Here is a 24,814-nt window from a genome sequence, read left to right on the forward strand (position 1 = left end):
TAAAAATGATTGGATTTCAGCTATCATCCATGCGTATAATATACATATCTTCTACCTGTTTTGTCTAGATGTAATAAAACTTACAAATTGATATGATTTGTTATAGTATATTGAAGACAAGTCCTGCTTATTCAAAAGAATCTCATTTCTATTTCCCAACTCACACGAGATAATAATGCATTTCTTGAATTCATGCTAATTTTTTCTGTGTCAAGAATTGTCACACAGGACAGTGCCTACTCAAAGGCCGGAGTAGAAACCGTCTCCCACCTCTATATCCTCTTCGCCTTCCCCTGTGACTTTTGTTTGTTAATGCACCTCCCTTGATCGATGGTATCTCCGCCTTAGCCACCCTGCCCTTCGTCTAGTTCGTTGGGTCGTCTCTAAGTTTGGTCTTCTAATTCCGCCAAATAAGCCTCTGGCAATGTGACATTTCCTTCGAAGTCTACGTTTCTAGCAATGTGATGTCTGGAACTAAAGATTCTTAAGAATGTGATGAAATTATCGGTATTTGTTACTTTTGGTTGTTTTCCAAAAATCTTGTAGAAACCATTTGCTCTCTCAAAATATCCTTATATTTTTCACGATTTTGCAATTAACTGTTTAAATTTACAATTGTTTACAATCAACTCCCTCAATCTATTTATTTGTCAAATTCACTAAGGGCAAGGTTATTTATTTAATTATATAAAAATTATTTATATAATTACCAAAAATTTAATTAAAACGGTAATTTTTGTCCGTTGATTAAAAAAAAAATTCCAAAAGAGGTAGGAATGTAGATTCCATCTATTTACATTCCCTTCAGAAAGGGTTGAGATGGGGATCATCCCCTTAAGTCCATCCAAGCATGGTAATCTTTTAGGATTTTCCCGTAAACCTAAAAGATTATCCCCAAAACATCCCATTAGGATCACAAGTAAAAATATAAAATAAAAAATCTATTGCTAATATCTTGACTTATGATATATCCTTCCTATTATATATTGGCACCGATCAACACAAGGGCCGCTGGGAAGGATACAGAAGAGGTCCTTGAATGCAAAGTCAGGACGAGAAGGGTTGAACGGGAAAATCAACTAATTATTTATAAATTATACCTTCATCTGGCATCGGGTTCATGTTCCACAAAACTAAACATTTGATTAAAATTAGTAAAATGAGTACACTAGCACAAAGGAAATAGGTTTCCAGGTTGGTTCACTCATAATTAGAAACATGTAAGAATCATCAGTTTTTTCTTGAAAAACAGTAACACCAAACTAATGGGATGGAGATTACTTGAGAAATATCCGACTAAGGGAACCCATGGGAGCTCACTTCATAAAGTTATACTGGTCTGCTGCTTTTTTAAATGGTCATCACTCTTCAGATTGAATCTCAATGTCGCCCATGGCTTCTGCTTATAGAGTGGTGTTGAAGGAGCTTTTTTTTATCACGATTGCGATGATCATCCTACAAGAACAAATTCAAATCAATGCATAAGCTATGACACCAAGAATTGAACTATATATATGTGTGTGTGTGTATATATAGAGACAATATTGTAGGGGAGCCGGGAGCATAGAATATGTTTTTTTATTGGCACCGGGTGTCCGGGACAGCATCCCGACTAATCCTTGGGGGGGTTGTACAGGCTCTTGACAAGGAGTTTCCAGCAGCATAGAATATTGAGTTGAGTGAACTTCCCTTTGCAACAGACGCACTCCATGCAAAGAGGACAAAAAGCTCAACCTTCCAAAACACCTGAATAAAGCTTCTCTATATATGATTCAGTCAGCAGTGGCTAATATGACACACTTCCTATTTATAAAAAGGAACACGCAAGATACTACACCACCATTCTAAGTAAACATGACAGGTTTTATTAACCCTTAGATTAACAGCCCTTGTTCAAGATTGTAGGATCCAAAGGCCATGAATTAGTGCAATGTCAACAGAGTGGGATGGTAGTGGAGAAGCGGTATAGTTTCTAACATTACTCTTTCATAAATGCTACTGCATGAAATACAGTACATCTAAGATAAAAATTTCCACACTCCAGCTGACTCGTGGCTCGGCAATTTTTTCTTTATAAGTACTCATGGCTAGGCTATAATAACAAGCAGTGATCAACAAATAGGCTTTCAGTAAAAATAGGATCTGTGACTAACACTCCCACCTTGGACTGGCTGTCAAAGTTATTAAAGTCCAAAACATAGCATTGACGAAACTTAAAAGACAAGCGAGTAAGTACAAGGAAATTAAAGAAATAAACAACTCATAACAATGAAAAAGAAAAAGAAAAAAAGAACATTGCGCATGTTGCTTAAGAAAATTGAGAAAAACAAACTTATAATCCATTGGAGGGGGTAAAAACTCAAGACGAACCTTATACAAAGAGGCTGCTGACTCAGACTGTACCATCTGAATTGCAATATTGCCAAATGATTGCAAAGCATCCAGTGCATCTAGTGTCAACTGCCACCCACAAAGTGCAATAGCATCAGAACCAGTGCTAGAACCACAGCTATTACAACCAGCAGTTGCAACATTTCCATTCACCCAGGGGCAGAACTGGTTGTGATGGACAATTGGATCGAATTCCATAGCTTCCTCATAGTTGCTTTTCCCTTTTGGAGGCCCTGAAAAATTACATCGACAATAACAAAGTAAGAATAACACAAATAAGTGAAATATTAGAAAATTTAAAATATTATAAGACCAGAAAGAATTCCAGGTGGAAGTAATCCAAGGGGAATGCGTGAAATTCTCATGTAAAAAACCCTGCATAAAATTGTAAATAGGTAATGGAAGTTGGGATGACAATGAACCAGGTTATACAGAAAGCTCATTAGCCGTTTTGATTTCTGAGCTAGGATATTACACTTCCAACAGTGTACCACTAACAACCCAGCATAGAACAAAATAGGGAATGCAGTGAGTCCGAAATGATCTGGGATGTGTTCGTATTCTATGCACAAGAAGACACATTTCTAATTGTTTTTATTGCATACAATAGAATCAAGCTTGGGATGGAGGCACGGTTGTTTTGAGTCTTAGATCAATCAGCACTGAACTTGACAGTTTAGATCATGGTTCATATTGAGTGCAGAGGTAGGCTGCTGTAAATGAAAGTCAACAACAATGAAAGTATTATTTCAAACCATGATAAATAACTGAACAAAAAAACATCAAGACAATGAAATTGTATGCACATCAGGAACTAACTGCCTTTCAGCCTTTTCCCAAAAGAAAATGAATCAGCAGCAGCAGAGGCAAAGGACAAGGAAAGAAAAGAAATGCTTGATAGATGTCACTTGAAACACTCATCATGCCTTGCAGACTTTTTCTTTCTTTTATAAATTTCTGGCTTGATGAGGAATTATTTTTGATAAGTAATCTAAGATTTTATTCAGAAGTGCAGAAGGCGTAGCCTGAATACACAAGTAGAATAAAAGATGGAACACCTAAATGAAAAATTGAAACCGGGAAATCATTATGCACATTGGGTTAAGGACATAATCAGTATTATTTGAGATTTTAAGAGCTCTAACTTGCACTTATACACACAAGCACGCATGTAGGTATAGCCTCTATGGATACCACAAATATATTTGGGGAGTCATTGTTACAATTTTACCCTGTATAATTAAAAAATAAGGGTCACCTATGTTGTTTCTATAGGGACTCACCTATCTTACCAACCTTAAGCTCAAATGGCGCTACCTCCTCTTGTAAAGACGAGGTGAAGGATAAGAATGAAAGGTCAAATCACAGTCCATGCAAGTGTAACTTATCAATTAAAAAGAAAAAGTAAAACAATCACTGATGTCTCATACGCAAATCCTCTAACATTATGGAAAAATAGTAATGGAGTAACCCACTACATGTGGGTAAAGCTAAATAGCCTCAATCGCCCAATGAGCAAAATCAAAACCAACACAATTGCCTTCATACCCAAATTTTAATGTCACTTCTTCTTGGGTCTTTCTACACAGTCCCAAAAGTTTTTTTTCCTCAGCTAAGCTACACCTAACTATCATGATTTCAGCACAGCAAGCTCTAGTTAAAACAATGAAAAAAGTCAAAATATTAGGTCAACTTTCATATAAACAATCAAATCAGATTAAGAAAGTGAAGACTAAGAACCCGAAAAGCTGCAGGGCATAATTTGCTAAGAAATCAATAGTCATACAATTTAATGATGCCATTAGCAACGCATAACCTGACTCTAGGTCCAAGCAATTCTTTATTAAAGAAGATTTACCAGCGTTTGTAACCTCTTTCTTTGTTGTTTTATTAGCATTGCAAGAAAGAGAAGGGTGGGCATTGTTCTCTAGTACCAACTTGTCACTTTGACTTATCTTTTCCCCACTTTCGACTGATTCGGTTTTTGCAGGACCATAAACTTTTGAGCTGCTATCTGCCCTTCCAATGGATCGAGGTAATATTTCCTGGCTATCACCCTGGGGATCTTCTCTGTTAATTTCATCAGGGACAATCTCATCCATTAGTCCAGGATCTGTAGCAGATTCACCAGTTTGGCCCTGATTTTCAGCATCTTCTGCTCTAGGTTCAACATCACCAACTATACTATCAGCTCTATGAACAGACGCGTCAGCCCCATGAATTTCAGCCTCATGACTAGCACACATCCCGACACTTCCTCCACTAATTCCAAAACTAAACCCATCCCTCGCTTGAACAGTTACGGTCTCTGCATTGAAAAGTTCTTCCCCATCATTTGTACTACTGACACCCATTTCTCCAGGGACAGCAACAGCTGACCGGAAGCCAATACTCTGCTGAGCTTGGTTACTATAGTCCAATTCGGATGTATCATTCACGTCCAAATTGCCATATATACTAGAAGAGGGGAAATGAACATCGTCAACATCTGCAGGATAATTTTCAACACTGTCCATGGAGTCATCATTCACACTGTGGAAACCAGTATCCATAGCAATGACCGATGATGCACGCGTAGAATCCCTAGCTGATTGGATCCTTATAACTTGGTCACCCCCTTCCCGAAACGAAGCAACTCTGTTGCCATCAGTGTATATTTCAAAACCCATTGAATGGCTAGGACCAGCACCAGATGTATCTCTATTATATGATGAACAGTATGTATCAAATATGTCAGATTCACGAGCACGCTTCGAAGGCCCAGCTGAATATTGTCCCCCATCTGTGACTTCATCACCATCACGATCAATGACTGTGCCCTCAACACTATCAGCTTGCTGCAGCCTTAAGTGTGGCCTATAACAGGAGCTTCCCCCTTTCTCCAAGCTTCGTTTGCGAGAGCTGGGACCCCGTGATTCATATGAAGCTGCACGGTCACCAACCTCACTTCCTGAGGGCTGCCCAATTATAAGGTCCCTACCCAGATCTGCATCATGAATATTTTCCAACATTGTTGTCCTGTCAAACTGAGTAAAAGGTAAACCACCTGCCATTGTAAGATTGAGATCAACATCTGTATTTGGCAGCAATTTTCCATTGTTTGTCATTGCAACTTCATCACGGTCTTCAGTATGTTCTCTTTCTGTATCATCAGCAGCAACCCAACCACTAATTCCACTGGCAGCACTAACTCCCCGTGTTAATCCCATTTTTTTGCTTGCTTCAGGAATTTCAGCATTGCTGGGAGTGAAACGTGCAGGTCGAGGAACTGTAACGAAATCTGATATCCTAACTGTAGCACCACATAAGCAACAATCTAGCAAAGGTAACCTGGACTCACATCTAGAATCCTTAACCAACACTTTACTCTTCCCAGTGTCTTTTTTATCTACAGCAGTCAGTGGTTTCTTGACCATTCCAGGATCTTGCGATAGATGGCCCTTGGCCTGGTTAGGGCCAACAGAACATCCATTCCTAGCTGATTGAGCAGAATGCTCTTCGCAGTCTTGAACATTTAAAACCCAAATTGGTTCCCACCCACAGAGGCTTATAAGTTTCTGGGCCTGCAAAAGCAGAGAGACAAATAGAAATACACAGGCATAAAGATAAATGGAAAAAGTAATGATCTGTAGGCATTATCAGCCACCAAAAGGTACGTTAATATATCTTACACGAGAATATAAACAAAATGCCCCATCTTGAGAGCTTTCAATTTCTGGGATACTCTCTGGTTTAGTATCTACTTCCCCAAACAAAAAGCGTTCAACCTGTGGGCCGTGAGAAACCTGCATTTTCTCAATTGCTGATGCAGCCACAATGGGAAGATATTGAAATTGCACAAGTCCATCACATCTATCCTTATATCCCCCAATTAGGGCAGACTGAGGAGTTGGAGGAAACTGCACCAAGCTATCTGGGCAGCTATTTCCCCTCCAAGGACAACTGACATTGTGCACAGCATCCAGCTGTTTGGCAAAGGCTTCAGCAGCATTTTGAACTTAAACCATGAAACAAAAATAAAAATAGAGGAAAAATAATATCAATATTAGCAAGGACCAGCTCATTCAATCGTCACTGAAATACCAAATAAAAATGGTGTAAACAAGGAGAAAATCACAAACAGATTAACATATTTGAAATAGGAAATTAAAATGATTAAAAACAGGACTAGGGAAACGGGTGCAATACTATAACTTCAACTAAGATTAGCAAGAATGTAAGCTGAAAATAAGGCAATGTCAAGTCAGTTGTGAGATAAACCATAAAAGGTGTATATATTTTTCTTGTATCTGATTTTTTTCACTTCTAGATAGGTATTCTCCCTTGTATACTTTCTGTGTACTTGGGTTGCAGCTTTTGGGATTTTCAATGACGATTTCTTAATTAAAAACAAACCTATAATAGGTGTGTATTCAACTTGGTGGCATAAGTTAGCTACTGTTGAGAAATCAGAATCTGGGATTTTGGAAGGCAGGGTAAAATTCCTCTAGTTTCTAGATGCAAAATCACAGGTTTCTTAGCCCCGTTTGGTTACACAGATGAGATGAGATTTTTTTTTTTAAAAGTTGAATAAAATATTGTTATAATATAATTTTTTTAGTTTTGTTTTGGAATTTGAAAACGTTGAATTGTTTATTATATTTTGTGTGAGAATTTGTTAATGTTATAATGATGAGATAAGATGAAATGTTTTAGATTTGCTGGTATTCAAATAAGAAAACCTATAGAGAGGGATTATCATCTGTGAAGCAGCAAAAAGCCTCTAATACCATATTAGTAGAGGGAGACCGTACACTTAACATTTCAAAGGTGGCTGTGGGCGTTTGATGGCGAGATTTGCTTGAATAGGAAGGAAAATGGGTCCTTCAAAACTAGTTGTAATCAAATCAAAGGCTTTTGAGGTGATAAGGGACGGTAGACATGTTCATCTTACTGAGAGGAGCTGGGGAGTGGTGAAAGGAATGAGCTTGGGGTTAGCCACGGCACTCTGGCTCACCAAAGCTTTAGAGAACTGTCTGAAGGTTGGAAGAAGGGAGTTCTACACTGCTCATCAGGAAGGAGATAGGAGTTTTATTGCGCAACAGTGTTCTAACTCCCGAGGCTATTACATGGCACTGGTGCAGTATGGAGGTGGTGGTTGAAGGAACTCTATTTTCATACCGAAGGATAAGGACGGAGGAAGTTGGCGGAGGTAATGAGGGAGGCTGGAAGAGAAGGTGGACTTGCTCGTTTGCCACCGCCAGTGACAACGGTGGCTTTGAACCAACCTCATACTCAATCGTACAGGGAGGTCCTCCAACAACTGTGGGTATCGAAGCAATCTCATGAGCATGTCAGGTCAAGAGCAAGGTTTGACACATCGGTGGTCAACCTGAGAGGAGCTGTAGGTCCAAAAAGTGCAGGTAGTGCTGCCAATTCAGTAGGTTTCCAGAGACCTGATGATGGTGGCAGGTGTGTTGTCAGCCTACAAGAGGAAATGGCGCATCGTGCTCTGATGGATATGAAGAAAAAGATGGGTGAATTGCAAGGAAAAATAGACAGGCTTAAACGGTGTGTTGAGGAGAATAAAGGAGCAGACTTGGACCTGGGCGTGGGTTGTGGATTGATTAAAGGAAACAAAATGGGCAGTAAAGACATAGATGAGTCATGCAGCAACGCTTCAATGGGCCAGGCAAATACCAGTGGGCCTCATCCTGTAAACTTAAACAAAGGGAAGGCAAGAATAGGCTCAGGCCCAAGTTTTGGGCCTCAGCCCATAGGACAGCTTAATACCAAACAACAAGAGGGCTTTGTTTGGAGGAGATAGAAGCCGAGTGATGCAGGCCCATCGTTGAGTCGATAACAGCCACTGTCGCCAACAAAGACTCAGGTGGTCTTGCCACAGGTAGTGGAAACACTGGCAGTATAGGAGAGGGAGGATATGACGGTAGAGGAGTCGACAAAGAAGGTAATCCCAACACCAAACACAGTTTTTCAACACCCCTCGTCGTTGGCCAGAAGAGGGGAGGGGGGGGGGGTGGCGCTTCCAGCGGCATCTCTTCTGGTGGGTATTTCCCAGTGGATCCGTCAGTATTGTACACGAGAAACTCATCTCCCTTCACAGCAGTTGGTTGTGATCATGCAGTGAGTGAACAGAAGGGACCGAGGGGTAGCAAAGAGGAAAAGGAACTGGACCTTGCACTGGGTGGGAGTATTGGGGGCGTCAATGAAGGAGTGGTTTTTGATATTGTTCGTGAATCTCTAGACCTTATGAGTGAATCTTCTGAGTGGGAATGCAGGTCCCCTTTTGCTGAGGAGGCAACAGGGCTATTGTTATCATCACCATGGGCATCAAGGGAAAGGGTTGAGATGGACGGGGAGCCTATGCTGCTGCAGGCTTTACCTCCATGTCAGCACACTGTTTCAGACTAGGTCATGGATAAGGTGAAGGAAATCTAGAGCTGTGTGGGAATTGAATGTGATGGTTTTGAAGAATAATTTATTACTTTGTTAACTGCCATTGTAGAAGGAATATTCAGATCAAGAAATCTGGTTAAAAAAACAGCAAGAGCTCAAGAGTTTGAGTTGGTCTATTAATTATAAGGGCAGCTCAAGTAGAGAAAGATACAAAGGGAGGGGGTTGGCATTGCCTATATGAAGCCTAAAATTATTTTTTGGAACATCCAAGGGCTTAATGAGATTAATAAGTGCCTACAGTTAAAAAATTTGCTCTGGGAGTGGAAGGCATATATTATGTGCTTGCAAGAAACCAAGATGGAAAATATTCCAAGGGACATTATTAGAAGTTTGTGGAGCTGTCCGTATGTTGACTTGGGTCTTTCTTGCTTCGATCGGGGCATTTGGGGGAGTACTAGTTATGTGGGATAGGAGAGTAGTGGATAAAATAGAGTATATTGGGGAATACACAGTGACTTTTTCTTTTCAGAATGAGGAGGATTGTTTTAGATGGGCTTTTGTTGGAATATATGGGCCAACTGTGGACAGCAGTAGACAGTTTCTATGGGAAGAGCTAGCTGGGTTGCATAGTTGGTGGGACATTCCTTGGTGTATAGGAGGGGACTTTAATGTTGTCAGATTCCCAAGTGAGAGAACAGGAGATAGTAGGTTGCGGCTGGCAACGTCGAGTTTTTCAGTTTGTATTTTTGAGTTGGAATTGGTGGACATTCCTCTTATGGGTGGCACATTTACATGGTCCAATAACCAAACATGGTCTAGATTGGACAGATTTTATATCCTCGAAGTGGGAAATACATTACCTAGAAGTATGCCAAAAATGATTGCCTCGCCTATATTCTGACCATTTCCCTATTTTGTTGGATTGCAGGGGTATACAAGGAGGGAGAAGGAACTTTAAGTTCGAGAATATGTGGTTAAAAACAGAAGGCTTTTTGAAACGAGTAAGGCAATGGTGGTCCTCCTATCAGATCAAAGGTACCCCTAGTTTCCTTTTTGTAGGCAAATTGAAAGCTTTAAAAAAAGATTTAAAGCGTTGGAATGCGCAATCCTTTGGAGATGTAGGCTACCGCAAGAAGTCACTATTGGATGAGCTTCATCAACTAGAGATGGGGCAAGAGGGGCAGGCCCTTTCATTGGAGGAACTTGCTCGACGGACAGAACTAGCTTTAGAGCTAGAAAGGGTTACCCTATCAGAGGAGATCTCTTGGCAGTAAAAATCTTGAGCGTTATGGTTGAAAGAAGGAGACCGTAGCACGAAAGGTTTTCATAGAAGGGAAAATTCCCATAAGAGAACTGATGCCATTGAGGATGATGAATATTAGCAATGCTCTTTCCATGAATATCCTTGAGATCCAAGAACATGTTGCTGGTTATTTTGAGCAGTTGCTTACCAAGCCTATGGGGTGGAGGCTGAAGATTGACGGGCTACCTTTTGAGTCCATTGAGCAGCGGAATGCTATTTGGCTAGAGAGGCCGTTTGAGGAGGCCGAGGTCCATAAAGTAGTGAAAAAGATGGTAAAAGACAAAGCACCAGGATCAAATGGATTTTCTATGGTTTTCTTCCAATCTTGTTAGAAAGTGGTGAATGAGGACTTAATGAAGGTATTTCATGAATTTTTTTCGGTTGGGAAATTTGTAAAAAGTCTCAATGCCACTTTTATTGCACTTATTACTAAAAAGGTCGGGGGCATCAAAGGTTCAGGATTACCAGCCTATGAGCCTTGTGAATGGAGTGTATAACATTATTTCCAAGCTGCTTGCAATTCGATCGGGAGGCGTGTTGGGGCGGATCATTACAAAACCTCAAAATGCCTTTCTACAAGGAAGATAGATCTTGGACTCAGTACTCATTGCTAATGAATGCTTAGATAGTAAATTAAAATCTAGCAATATAGGTCTCTTGTGTAAGTTGGACATGAAGAAAGCTTATGATCATGTCAACTGGAATTTCTTCTTATATTTGTTTGGGAGATGTGGTTTTGGGGAGTGGTGGTGCACGTGGATTAGGTAGTGCATATCAATGGCACAATTTTCAGTTTTAGTGAATGATTGCCCAATGGGTTTCTAACAGCTCCTAAGGTCTAAGGTAAGGAGATCCATTGTCCCCACTTCTCTGTCATAGTGATGGAGGCGTGTAGCAAAATGATTTCACCGATGGTTAATAGGGGGTTCTTGTCGGGATTTTCGGTTGGTGATATACGTCGAGGTACTTTTCACATGTCTCATTTGTTGTTTGCAGATGACACCTTATTTTACTGCGGGACAGATCTAAACCAGATTTAGGCATTAAGGGCACTCCTACTTTTCTTTGAGGGGTTATCAAGATTTAAAGTGAATTTATCCAAGTCAGAGATGGTTCCAATTGGCAACGTTCATAATATCCAAATGTTCGCTAACGTCCTTGGTTGTAAGGTCTCCTCTCTCCCTATGAACCATCTTGGCCTTCACTCGGGGGCCGTTTCCAAGGCTAAAACTATTTGGGATGCAGTAATTGAAATGATAGAATGAAAATTGGTAGGATGGAAGAAATTGTACCCATCGACAGGTGGAAGGATTACTGTAATAAAAAGTACTATTTCTAATATGCCTACAAACTTCTTAACATTGTTTCCAGTTCCTGCAAGTGTGACAACACATATTGAGAAACTGCAGCGTGATTTCCCATGGAGTGGACTTGGGGATGAATTCAAATTCCACCTAATCAAGTGAGATAAGGTATGCTCCCCAATCTCTTCTGGTGGTTTGGGAATTAGAAATCTAAGGGTATTCGATAGGGCCTTAGCTTTATAGAAGTTGGTAATAGACTACAAATATGGAGGTTAGTGGTGTGTTCTCGCGCCGCCCCGCCGGGGGGGGGGGGTTTTATGGCTTGGGTATTTGGAAACAAACCAAATAAGGGTAGGAAGTATTTGTCCGTCATACCAAAATTGTTGGGATGGCACAAGAATTAAATTCTGGCACAATATATGGTGGGGAGATAGCGTTCTCAAGCACTCATTCCCTACAATGTTCACACTTGCGCGTAAGAAAGAAGCTTCAACGTTGGACCTCATGCAAATGGATGGTGATGTATTTCAGTGGAATGTGAGCTTCATTAGGGCAGCCCAAGATTGAGAAGTCAACAAATTTGTGAACTTCCGAATACTCCATGAGACCAAGCACACAATAAGCTGATGCGTTGTGGTGGAAACCAGCCAGCAAAGGTCTATTTTCAGTTCATTCATTCTATAAGGCCCTCACACAAACACAGAATAATCACTTCCCATGGAGAAGAATTTGGAGAAACAAGGTCCCCCCAATCAGGCAGCATTCTTTGCATTTACAGTGTCTCTAGGAAAGATCTTGAAGATGGATAATCTACAGAGATGTGGGGTGATAGTGGTGGAATGGTGCTATAAGTATAAACAAAGTGGTGAGACAGTGGACCATCTTCTACTATACTGTTTGATTGCTAGAGCATTATGGATCGATGTATTGAGAAGGGTAAAATTAGCCTGGGTTATGCCTGCAATAATGGTCGAACTTCTGGCATGTTGGTCGAGTATGGGCGGTGTTCCACAAATCTCAGCTGTGTGGAAGATGATAGGCTAAGCATATTCTCAGTGATATAATATAATCGTTTACCTATTTATAAAAATAAAAAATAAATAAAATAAATAAAAATTAAAAAAAAAAAAAAAACCTAATGAGAAATCCAACTCAATAGAAAATGCAAGTTTCAATATGAATGAAGGTCTACTCCCTAAATCTTGGCGAGTTACAAGTTTAATCTTATCTGCCCACTCCTTTTTCTTACTTGTTCTCCCTTCATATAACTTCCTTCCTCCACCTATCTAGCAAGCTGCACTAAGGTTCAATCATTGCAAAATTCACCAGAGACTGTTTTTTTCTTCTTCTTCCAAAAACAAATGTTTGATAATACCCCCACCACATTGAGTAGTAATTTCAGAGTATTAGATAAAAGGAACAAAAACAGCTGACTTGAATTAGCTAACCTTCAGAAGGGGTCCAGGATGGTATCAATGCAAAACTCAAATATGCACCACATGATTCACATTCTATTTTATCAACATCAACATTTATCCAACCTCTCTGAGCACAAGACAATGAACTGATGACCTGAAACAAATCAGGAAAAAGTGAGAATACCTCTAAGTGATCTTGAATCTATATCTCCAAGCAAAGAAAATTTTCAGTGCGGCAAAGATATCTTTTGCATGTGTTGACCACCAACTTAGAAGCTACAGTGTCTCACATTAAAGCATAACAGAGATTGAGTTATAATATCTCTACTTAAAGATGTGAATGTATACCTATAAAAAAATATACAAACTCATATAAAGGGAGAAGTTCCTGCCATTTGTAGGAAGGGATGAATGGAATAGGATTCTATTACTGGGAAAGGAGAAGTTCTTACCTTTTATAATGACTCCAAACAGCTCAAATTATAATATTGGCTAGTCCTTTTAAAGTATCGGCTCAAATGTGTCTTGAGCTTTTTTTTTTTTATTATAACAAATGGTGTGCTGACAATTTCAACTAGATGTGTGATACTTGAGTTGTGCCACCTATGATGGAATAGCTTGACCAGGATGTCAAGGATTTAGCAAGGGGAGATTGTAATACCCACGACTAAGTATAGGAAGGTGGTGAATGGTATCCCACATTATGTTGGAGGAAGTTTTTCTGACCCTTTATATTGATTACAGGGGACTATAACTGTAATATTGATTTCTTTTGGGAGTAAAGGACCGAATGTGACTTGGGCTTTCCTTGGGTCATTACAATGTGAATTTCTATCTGAATGATAAAGTGGTATTTTTCTTGCATGTGTGGGTGTCTGAAATTTTTTAAGCTGCACAACTGATTTGAATGAGTTTGATGCTATTTGTGAAAAGAAATTTGAAGACCATAAGGCTTGGAAGGAAGTTTAGCCTACCTAGGCCTTTTGACAAACCACAAAAATTGTAGGAAATATGCTAGATTAAGGATCAGATTTGTGAGAAGTTTTAGGAGCCCTAGAAGACTCAAAACCTGGGATACCCCATAGTGAGTAAGTATAGGAATGTAAGTGGTGAGGGTATCTATCACATTGCTTGGGTGGGAGAAGTTCAAGCCCTTTATAATAAGTTGAACAGGCTCCAATTGTATTATTGATTAGTTCTTTTGGAGTATGGGCCTTCCTTTGACTGTTCCAAATGATGTCAGAGCTGAATTGGCCTTACTGTGATTGTTACAAATGATGTAAAAGCCAACTCGAACCAAAAGTGTAGGACTTGAGCCGTGTCACCTATGATGGAATGACCAGGTGAGAGTATTGGGATTTAAAGGGAGAGATCATTTGATATCTTGCACTGAGTGAGTATAGGAAGGTCAGTGGTGAATGGGATCTCACATTGCTTGCAACAGAAAAGTTCAAGCCCTTTATAATGAATTCAAGGGACTCCAAATGTACTCTTGGCTACTCATTTTGGAATATAGTCCCGTATGTGGCTTGTTCTAGAACTCCCATCTGCAATACAGCTTCATATCCCAAGGGTTTATATCCTTTATGGATAACCCTAAAGGCTAAATAGAAGATTCTAAAGCTTCCACCAGCATTCCTTTTTTTTTTTTTTTTTTATGAGAACCAAAAAAATAAAAAATAAAAGTTGCTTTGGAAAACCTCAAGCTGGTGGAAGTTACCATAGAAAGAAGTTCCACCAGCCAGTTGTTGCTTCTATAGCAACTACTTAACTGAGCTTTTCTCTATAACAACCAAAGTAGAGTTACTTCAATATCATATTTGCTCTCTACCCTAGTTAGTGCTACTCTCCCGAAGGGATAAAGTTGAACCTAAAGGAAGAGATTTCTTCAGTAAAGTGTTAAAGATCCAAGACACCAACAAAACTCTCTCAAGAATCTGATCTGGTACTACCCATCAGAGTGCAGCATGATGGTTAAAGGGCAGACGGGGGATGAACTGACAACTGTAGACTCAAACATCCTACATTCGATTTCGCATAATCAACTCCCCTAAATCAGCTAATACGCAATTTTGATGGTGGGCTCATGTATTTATGGTTTACTCCCTAGAGGTGGGTCCAAAGGGCCCAGCCTTGGTGAGGTTCTACATCATCACACAAAAAAGGACGAAATATTGTCTAGTGCTAAAGATATTTTATTGATTTTGTATCATAGCCCACTAGTCTTTCTAAGGAAGATTTGTTATATTAATGTGATGCAAACCTTGTGGAAGACAAGTGGATATGAAGTCTGACCACGTAAAGGGCAGAGAGAAAGTATTTGTAATATTTTTTGAATGACACATGCCAATTTATTGGATTATTCAATTTCAGAATTAATGGTTCCTTTTTCATATTCAAGGAGAACCTTGCTTTCTTTTGACTCCTGAATAAATTCTCTTGATTTTTTCTGAGATGGCAAATGACAAAGGAAGATTCACACCTAGGTGTGTATTTGACGAGTGCTATACGTGACCAGAACTTAAACTGATTTCCATGAAACCTACAAGTACTCAGTAATTAGTCTTATAAACAATGTAGCATCTTTGGGCAATAGAAATTACATTTAGGAGTCACCAAGAAAGATCTGTTTATCCTTGAAATATAAGCAATATGTCTTAATAGCATTTTTGTTGGACATTGTTGATGCACTTTGACATCCCATATGATAAGAATAAAGGTAGGTTGTGTATGAGATCTCACATTGTCGCTCTTTTTAAGGCTCCAATGGAGCTCCAATTGTATCATTGACTAGTTCCTTTGGAATATAGGCCACGTGATTTGGATCTTCCATTGGGGCATTACAAATGATATCAGAACCTATCCTAACCAGAAACGTGGGACTTGAGCCGTGCCACCTAAGATGGACTGGCCCGATGAGGACGTCGGGAATTTAAGGGAGGAGATTATGACACCCAATATGATAAGAATAAGGATAGGTGGTGTATGAGAGGATTCCACATTGCTTGGGAAGGAAAAGTTCTTGCTCTTTATAAGGTTCTAATAGAGTTCCAATTATATTATTGACTGGTCCTTTTGGAGTATAGGCTATGTGGTTTGAGTCTTCCATTAGGACGTTACATGCACACTCAAGTAACACACTAAAAAAAGAATATATACTAAAGATACATTGGCAAGTACAAATGCAATACACATACAATTGATCCCCTTATACCTAACATTATTTAGGCCTCATTTGGTTGCAAAACTCAGTCGAGATCAATTCAGTTTAGTCTAATTTTAAGCTGAATCTAACATCCAAACACTTACTCTCAAATTACTAAATTCATCTCAAGTTAAAACCTCCTTACACTTGGGACCCACAACCTTTTTCAACTTAACACATATTTATACGTGGGACACACAACCTTTTTTAATTTCTCATAAATAGTATTAAACTCATATTAACATCTAAACTCATTTTAGATGAGCCCCACATAACTTACTCCACATACTCAGTTTTAGAATATATAAAAACAATGATCAGTTGATAATGTATCAATAAATAGTGATATTTTTTCTAATCTACACTGCTCCTAACATCGGATTTCCGTATATCTTAATCCACCAGTCCAGTTTCAAACCTTAGGCTTCTGCAACCAATTCGAGGGCTTGAAGGTAGCCAAACGCCTCAGTAAATCCCCTCTTTCCCATGGTCTACATGAAGGTCTAGATGATCCAAAAGCCGAACCACCAGCACTTGTGCTCAAGGAAGTCCTTGGTGGTTGTGAACCAATGCAGGACAAAGAAGCTGCTTTGGAGCCATGTCCATGACAGGACCCATCTATACTGCCAACATTTGTAGGAACAGCAGGTGAGGATGCCCCAGCAGAACTGATTAAAACATAAAGCATTAAGCTTGTTCACAAAAAAATAATGTACAAATAAACTTGAGCTTAGTAAAATTCAAAATCAGCTGTGTGAGATATAGACTCTGGCATCTACCAAGACATCACATCAGAAAAATATAATAGTACTTGGTTAAAAACAGGGGTGACGGATCAAGTCAACAATTAAAGAGCTCGGCATTCGGCAGATCAACACTAACCTATACTTCTTTCTTTTTCCCTTTAGTGTTTGCACATATTCTCAGCTTTTAAATAACTTCCATCCCAATAAAACCTATAAAGGTTGAGGGAAATTCCCTTGGTGACAGTTTCAAAATTTTTTTGAATTTTCATAAATTTTTTAATCAAGATGGCATTTACTTGATTCAGAATCTGAATGGCACTTCTATAATTTTTTAATCTGATGGAATTTCTTTAATTTTAAATTTTTGTAACTTTTAAATATGTTCCCTCATTCTCCTCTGTTCATTAGATCCCATTATTTTTAATACTTAGCTCTTTTATTTGTCTTTTTTTGCTTCTTTTTTGTGTATTTCAAGTCAAGTTTGTGATTTTTTTCTATTATCTTTTAACACCAATATCTCTATCTTTCTTTTTTATCAGTTTCAATATATATATTCATTTTATAAATTGTTGATTCTTACATACATACATTATAAAATTTTTAGTACTTATATATAAACATCTATATATAAATACTCCCAAAATGGTATACCCAAATGTAAAAGTACCGAAATATTCCGTTCCAGTACCTAAGCTGAAATGATCACCGGAATGGAATTCAAAACTTTGAACATGACCCCACCCACCCAGTGCTAGTCAAAGCACACTAAAGCACAAAGTGCCAAGGCCTAAGCGCTCAACTTACCAAAAGTGAAGCACAATTACAAAAGCATGTTCTGTTTTCTCTCTTTTTGTGAAAACTTAAAGTAAAATGCACACTTTTGTATTCTTTTATAAATATATATATATATATTAGTTCAAGACCAAAAACAATTGTTTTTTAAGTATTTAGTGAATATTGGGGATCTTTTACACTCCATGATGCCACAAGTTGTCAAATGTGATGTATATGCTTCGAACGTAATATAATAGTCCATGTACACATTTTAAATGGTTTCATATGGAATAACTTATGTTAACACAAAAGTCACTGCCCTAACCCCCAAGGGAATTTCTTCTTGAATTACTCAAGATGCACTTGTGGGAAACTTCGTGCCAATGGCCTATGTAGCCCTGGAATTAGTCGCAACTTTATTCTTGGACACTCGATCCCAACTAGGGCTGTAGGACAGGACCAATAGTCTTATTGGTCGGTCTTGGAGTGTGGTTTTTTTTAGGCCAGACTGGACCGAGACTGACCGAATGTGTATATATATTTTAAATATTTTACATATATAATATTATTTTATATAGTAGTTGTATAAGTTAATTATGTAATTTTCATCCAAGAGATCTAAAATGAAATTGTTTAATATTCATTAACCATATATAAAATATTAAAAGCATAGAAGTCAATACCTACAATCGTTGAGCTTTATTGGTCAAGGCCTTTTTGGTATATGTTGATTGAACCAGGTACTTTAATTGGTTTGTGGCTATCAAATATCATAAATGTGTATATTTAGTTACTTATAAAAATAGATGTGCATATTTACTAAAGCAAGAGAGAAATATATAAACTTTTTATTTAATGAGTTTTATGTAATTAGTTGATTACTTTATGTTCCTGATGCATTATACTCTAATAAATTGAGTTAAAAAGACTAAATATATTACCATTTTGCTTTTTAAAACCTTTTAAACCCTAAGGTTGGCTCAATTGGTAAGGGTCTTAGTCTTGTTGATATGCTCCGTTCAAGTCTAAGGCCATTGTTTGGGTAATGAGATGATAAATTCTCAAAATTTCTCACAATTTCTTTCCCAAACATCACTCAAAACAAAAAACAAAAAAAACAAAAAAAAAAACACTTTTAAATTTCACATCTTCAACTTTTTCATCTAATCATTACAACTTTTATAAACTTTAAAATAAAAACACAAAAATCAATATGACTATTTTAATAAATTATATTCAAACAATTTTTTAACTTTATAATATTTTTATTCAACTTTTTCTCTCTCATTTCCCAAAACCTAATAAAACATCTTAACTTAAACCATTTCACTACAATTCATAAATCATTTCATTACCATTCACAGAATTCTGTGATACTCAAAGTGTCCAAATGAGACTTAAGGTTCAAACACTTGGGTGCAAACAATTTCCAGAGGCTACATCCCATTGGTGAATAGTCGATGATTTACCATATATGTGAGATGGGGATGCATTACAAAGCTCCAAGGTTTAACTAGATTAGAGAGAGATTGCGTTTTGCATGGTCGCAAGGACTCGTAAAAAAAACTATTTTTATTTTATTGATTTTTTGTTATTACATATCATCTTTGAAAATATGGGCTTTATTTCAATTAAGCATGCGCTTGCACTTTACATCTAGCCTTTAGACAAAGCTTGTGCCCAAGTGTGCCCATTGCCTTCACCAATACTGCACCCGGCCAAAACCGTGTATCAAGTAATCCAAGGAAACTCCTAGTGTGGAATCAAACCGAAAATATCTCAGTCTACAACTCACCCCAAGCCTTCCCTTTGACCAGTAGGTTGACCCTAACTAATAGATAACAATAATTTTTGTTTTCAATAAGTAAAAGTAAAACTTTAGTGATAGAAAAAAGCATAGCCCAAGTACATAGAAAGTAAATGGATGACAATAATTTAGCAAACAATAGTCTATTATCATCATTTCTCATAAACTTGGACCTCCATACTTCAACTATCTTATTTACATTTAGGGTTAAATACTAAAAGTCTCTGTGGTTTGGCCTTTATACTAATTACACCCTCACTTCTAAAAATGAACCTTTTCATCCTTGTATTTTCTTTTTTCTTTTTTTTATAGGTAAACGGTAATATTAATAAGAATAGGCAAAGCCGAAGTATACAAGATGTAATACAAGAGTAAGACCTATCTAGTTCGCTAAAGAAGAAAGAAGAAAATCGTGTACATTTTGGCCATTAAAGTCTAACGAAATGGCCCAAAGAAGTAAAGTAGTGAAAAAAAGGGAGCGAAGCTCCTCTAGTGTCCTCTCCTTATCTTCAAAGGTCCTTTCATTGCGCTCTTGCCAAATGCACCACATGATGCAAATAGGAACCATCTTCCACATTGCTTTAATATGTGGGAGTCCTCCCGGTATTCCCCAACAAGCCAAAACGTCAACTACCATAGCAGGCATCACCCAATTTAAACCAATTCTGCTGCACACTTCACACCACAACGCTCTAGCTATCTCACAATGTAACAAGAGATGTTCCACTGACTCACCGGCTTTCTTACACATGCAACACCAGTCCGCAATAATTATCCGAAGCTTCCGGAGGTTGTCGGTAGTCAGAATCTTACCCAAGGTTGCAGTCCAGGTGAAAAAAAGTGCTTTGGGAGGCGCCTTATTCCTCCATAATTTTTTCCAAGGGAAGTGAGAGTTTGGTGTGGCTATAAGAATCTTATAGAAAGAGCTTACCGAGAAGATTCCTTTACTCGCAAGTGTCCACCACAATTTATCTTCCCGCAAGCCACTCAGTTTCCAAGAGTAAAGTAGGCTGAAAAAATCCTCAAAACAATCAACCTCCCAATCTTGGGCTGCTCTACTAAAGATTATGTTCCAATGGACTTGGTCCCCTGACCGAATTAAAAGGTCTGCCATCGAAGCATCTGGCTCACAAGCCACTCAGAACACAGCTGGAAAACCCTCCTTCAATGCCTCCTCCCCACACCAGATATCCCTCCAGAAATTTATACAAGTCCCATCCCCCACTAGGAATCTAGTATGATTTGCAAACACTCCTCATCCTCGTCTAATGTGTTTCCAAAGTCCCACCCCATGAGGCTCAGTCCCTCTCGGGTACACCATCCCTCCCATGTTCCGTCATGCCTGCAATCAACTACTAGTTTCCATAGTGCTTCTGGTTGCGTATTGTATCTCCAAAGCCATTTTCCAAGAAGTGCCCAGTTAAACGTTCTTAGATTCTTTATCCTCAACCCACATGAATTGAGTGGTCTGCACACTTTATCCCACCTAACTAAGTGAAACTTAAATTCCTCCCCCATCCCACTCCATAAGAAATCTCTATAAAGTTTTTCAATGCGTGCCGCCACAGACGCTGGAATAGGGAATAGAGACAAAAAATAGGTTGGTAAATTGGAGAGAGTACTTTTAATAAGAGTCACACGACTGCCTTTCGACAAATAAAGTCTCTTCCACCTTGCCGGTCTTCTTTCTACTTTCTCAATGACTGAGTCCCAAATGGGTAAGGATCGTGAGGTAGCTCTCAACGGTAATCCCAGATAAGTCATGGGGAAAGAAGCAACCTTACAACCAAGTGTGCTAGCCAATTGCTGAGTATCACTGACTCTCTCGACTGACACTAATTATGATTTATCAGAATTCACTCTCAGACCTGAAGCAGCTTCGAAGCATAAAAGAAGGGCCTTCAACGCCCTAAGATGTTCATTCTCTGCCTCACAGAAAATTAATGTGTCATATGCAAAAAGCAAGTGAGAAATAGAGATATGGCCATTGTTCACGTCACCCACTGGAAAACCATTCATAAAGCCATTAGTCACCAGAGCCGTTAACATCCTATTAGGGCCTCCATGATGATAACAAAGAGAAGTGGGGATAAAAGATCTCCTTGTCGTAAACCTCGGGAACTAGCGAAGAAACCCTCCGGGTTGCCATTGATCAAAGCTGAGAATTTTGCCGTTGAAATACACCATCTGATCCACATACACCATTTCTCCCCAAAACCACATCTCCGCAACAAATATAGGAGGAAATCCCAATTAACATGGTCATAGGCCTTTTCCATATCTAGCTTGCAAATAAGCCCGGCCATACCATATTTCAATTTACTATCCAAGCATTCGTTAGCAATCATTTTCTTATATTGGGAGTTGGATGTTATCACCGAGTCCTTTGCTTTATTGTATTCCACAAGAGTGACCAAGGGAACCATAGACAAGATCAGCTGGAGCCCCTCCTGCATTTTTTCACAGTCAAATCGTTCTACCAAGTTCTAACTAGTCAAGGCATGAACCCTTTTCCTGCATTTTTTGTTTGGATGACCTCCTTAGGCAAGATTCTTACTATAGACAATTTGTTTGGACATAACAACTTATAATTAGTTAGAAGAAAATCACATGATTACTTGTTTTCAATTTATATAATCAATTTCAATAGTGATAAAAATATCATATAGAAAATCATTTAAAAATTTATATTACCAAGACCGACCAATTCCTTAATTGGTTTGGTTCAAAATTATTACACTTCTACATGTAATGGTGTTGGATAGGTGTTGCCTATGCAAGAAGACTGGGTTATCAGTAAATCACCTGCTTCTACATTGTAAGGTGGCTAGGACCATGAGGGATGATTTCTTTGTGGGAATTGGAATATTATATTGGTCATGCTTTGTAGGCTTGTGGATTTTCTAGCAAGCTAGTGAGGCCTCTAAGGCAATCCTCAAGTGGCACTAATATAGAAGATGGCCCATATATGTATGTGTCGGTGCATTTGGTAGTAGAGAAATGATAGAAGCTTCAAGGACCACAAGAGGATATGAGCTTAAAGTTTTCTATTTTAAGACCTTGTTCTCATGGGCAGGGGTCATTGATTTTAATGGGCTAAATGTCCATATACATACTATGCACATGGGCTATGCCTTCATTTCCTATGAACAAGACTTCTTGATTACCTATTAAAAAAACATTAATCCTTCCTTAATAAATCCGTCAAACCCACTAAAGGAATCCATGTCATCACCAACAAAAACGTGCTACATGTCAATAGAAAAAGATCTTAAAATATTTAAAATTTAAAATAAGGAATAAATTTTAAAAAATAAAAAATAAAATAAAAAACTAATAAAAAATAGAAACTTGAATTTCCTTTTTATAAAAAATTGCACAGTAGATCAAAGGGGGTGGTCATAGCCACCCAAGACCCACTTGCAGGTGCGTGGTGTGTATGGAAGGAATGCAACACTCAAAACTTTGAAGAATAAGTGAGGATGGTGTCATAACTAAAAGCTTTTGTGGTTATCACCCCAATCCCTATATTGCTAGGATGAAAGCTAGCAACAACTCTTGCTTCTCTAGTTATCAATAATTCATGTCTCTATGTTTTCCTTCTTTTCTTGATAGGTAAACAAAATTTTATTGATCATAGGAATAGGCAAAAGCCCAAGTAATAAGTATACGGGACGTACACAAAACAACACCTAAGCACGCTAGTTTAGTGATACAAGGAATTTATAAAAATTCATGACATGAAAATCAATTACAATCAACCAATGGACTAAAATATTGAAAAAGAAACTTCTAAGCTCACACATTGACCGCTCTTGATCTTAAAAAATTCTTTCATTCCTCTCCCTCTAAATACACCACCATAAACATGTTGGAACCAACTTCCATATTGCTACAATCTTAGACTTGCCCCAAATGCCTCTCCCAAAAGCTAGGAGGTAAACTACCCTTCTTGGCATCACCCAAGCTAACCCCATGTGAGAAAAGACTTCATAGCATGATATGGCAATCTTACAACAAAGTAGAAGATAGTTGACAGATTCTCCACTCTTTTTACACATACAAGATCAATCCATGACAATGATTCAAAGTTTCCTCCAGTTGTTTGGAGTGAAGCTCTTCCCCAAGGAAGCTGTCCATACAAAGTGTTGCCTTTAAGGGTGCCTTTGTCTTCCAAATACTCTTCCGTGGAAATATATTTGTATCATGTATTGTCATGGCTTGGCAGAAGGAGCAGACTGTGAACTTTCATTTCTTAGAGGGGCACCAAATAATCTTATATTCAACTCCCCCCGTCAAACGGGTAGAGTATACTAGGTCAGAGAACTCTTAAAAAGTGTCAATTTCCCAATATCGTATATCTCTTGAGGAATGTAAATTAACATTCCTCCTGAGTGATTTTCTTGCATACTTCCTATGTACTTGGGTTTGCAATTTAATAAAATTGCTTTATCAAAGGTTCAAATTGGGAATGCAAGAAAATTAATAAATACAAAACACGTACAGCTCAGAAAGCAAATGGGAAGTTCCAATATGAATTTCCCAAATTCGAGTGCTACATTACCCACTGTTTTGGACACCCAATTTCAGTTAGACCACAAGTACAACGTATGTTTACAGACACACTGGTGAGCCTTTGAAAACCTATTTGATAAGCTCAATCGAGTTTTTCATTTTACTAATCACATGTACAGCTCTAGTGCCGGACATCGAATTCACCTCCCACTTCCATTCCTCCGCTTTCCCGGCAATTAAACAGGGCTTACAGCTCCCAATCCCGGACACGAATAAACTGAAACCCTAACGTGAACCCCACAAAATCAAATTCAAAACTCGCCAAGTTAATTCGAAACCCTACTTCCATTCAATTCATAGACTTAAAAGGATAGAGAAAATCAAAGACAAAAACAGGAATTGAAGATCAAGCTTATGATTGAGAGAGGGAGAGAGAACGGTACCTGGCAGCAGAAGCTGGGTGAATGGTCCCTCCGGAGCTGATAACCTCCTCTCGCATTCGCGTCTCTGAGTCTTTTCCCCAAATTTCGAAGCAATGAAAAACGGGACAAATAGGAGAGGGAAGTGCTATTTATACCGGCAATATTCGTGCGTGGAGCTTACATGCGAGTAAAGTTCAGTTTTCGGGAGTTATTTCGAAAATCAGAATCCAAATGTTTACCTTTAATTTTTCATTTTTAAAAGTTATAAGCCAATCAATTTTTCATTATAAATCAACAGATAGTCACGTGTTAGTTTTCACGTGGTATTATTATTCACGTTTGTCAATGCAAGGCAAGCACGGAACACCAACCATACCTATTAGAGTATTAACATTAGTTTGATCAAATTTATTTTTAAATTTAGTCAATATCAATATTTTTTTATATTAATTTATTTTATTTAAATTAGATTATTATGTTAGATTAGCCATTCATTATCTATATAATAATAAAATATTATTAAATTAATATAT

General features: G+C 38.3%; 1 protein-coding gene across 3 annotated transcripts; it reads right to left on the bottom strand.

The window, feature by feature from the left end:
- Nucleotides 1-1,062: 1,062 nt before the first annotated feature.
- LOC122278103 lies at nt 1,063-24,469 on the bottom strand. Of its 3 annotated transcripts, none has more exons than XM_043088186.1 (8): nt 24,303-24,469; nt 16,436-16,685; nt 12,843-12,966; nt 6,063-6,388; nt 4,250-5,954; nt 2,371-2,624; nt 1,589-1,761; nt 1,063-1,455 (listed from the first exon to the last, which is right to left on the bottom strand). In XM_043088186.1, the coding sequence occupies exons 1-8, from the start codon at nt 24,356-24,358 to the stop codon at nt 1,404-1,406; spliced, it is 2,940 nt and encodes a 979-aa protein (XP_042944120.1). In that variant the 5' UTR covers nt 24,359-24,469; the 3' UTR covers nt 1,063-1,403. The 3 variants fall into 3 exon arrangements, with proteins under 3 accessions (XP_042944120.1, XP_042944122.1, XP_042944123.1); XM_043088188.1 differs by having other exon boundaries at nt 1,589-1,746; nt 24,303-24,468; XM_043088189.1 differs by lacking the exon at nt 1,589-1,761 and having other exon boundaries at nt 24,303-24,463.
- Between the last annotated feature and the right edge of the window lie 345 nt (nt 24,470-24,814).

Source organism: Carya illinoinensis, chromosome 10 (assembly GCF_018687715.1).
Source record: "Carya illinoinensis cultivar Pawnee chromosome 10, C.illinoinensisPawnee_v1, whole genome shotgun sequence".
NCBI lineage: Eukaryota > Viridiplantae > Streptophyta > Magnoliopsida > Fagales > Juglandaceae > Carya > Carya illinoinensis.

Coding starts and splice junctions, on each gene's coding strand:
- LOC122278103 (XM_043088186.1), bottom strand. CDS start 24,358: ATGCGAGAGGAGGTTATCAGCTCCGGAGGGACCATTCACCCAGCTTCT. Junction 12,967..16,435: donor ATTGGTTGCAGAAGCCTAAG/GTTTGAAACTGG, acceptor GATTTGTTTCAG/GTCATCAGTTCATTGTCTTG. Junction 1,456..1,588: donor GATGCTGTCCCGGACACCCG/GTGCCAATAAAA, acceptor TTGTTCTTGTAG/GATGATCATCGCAATCGTGA.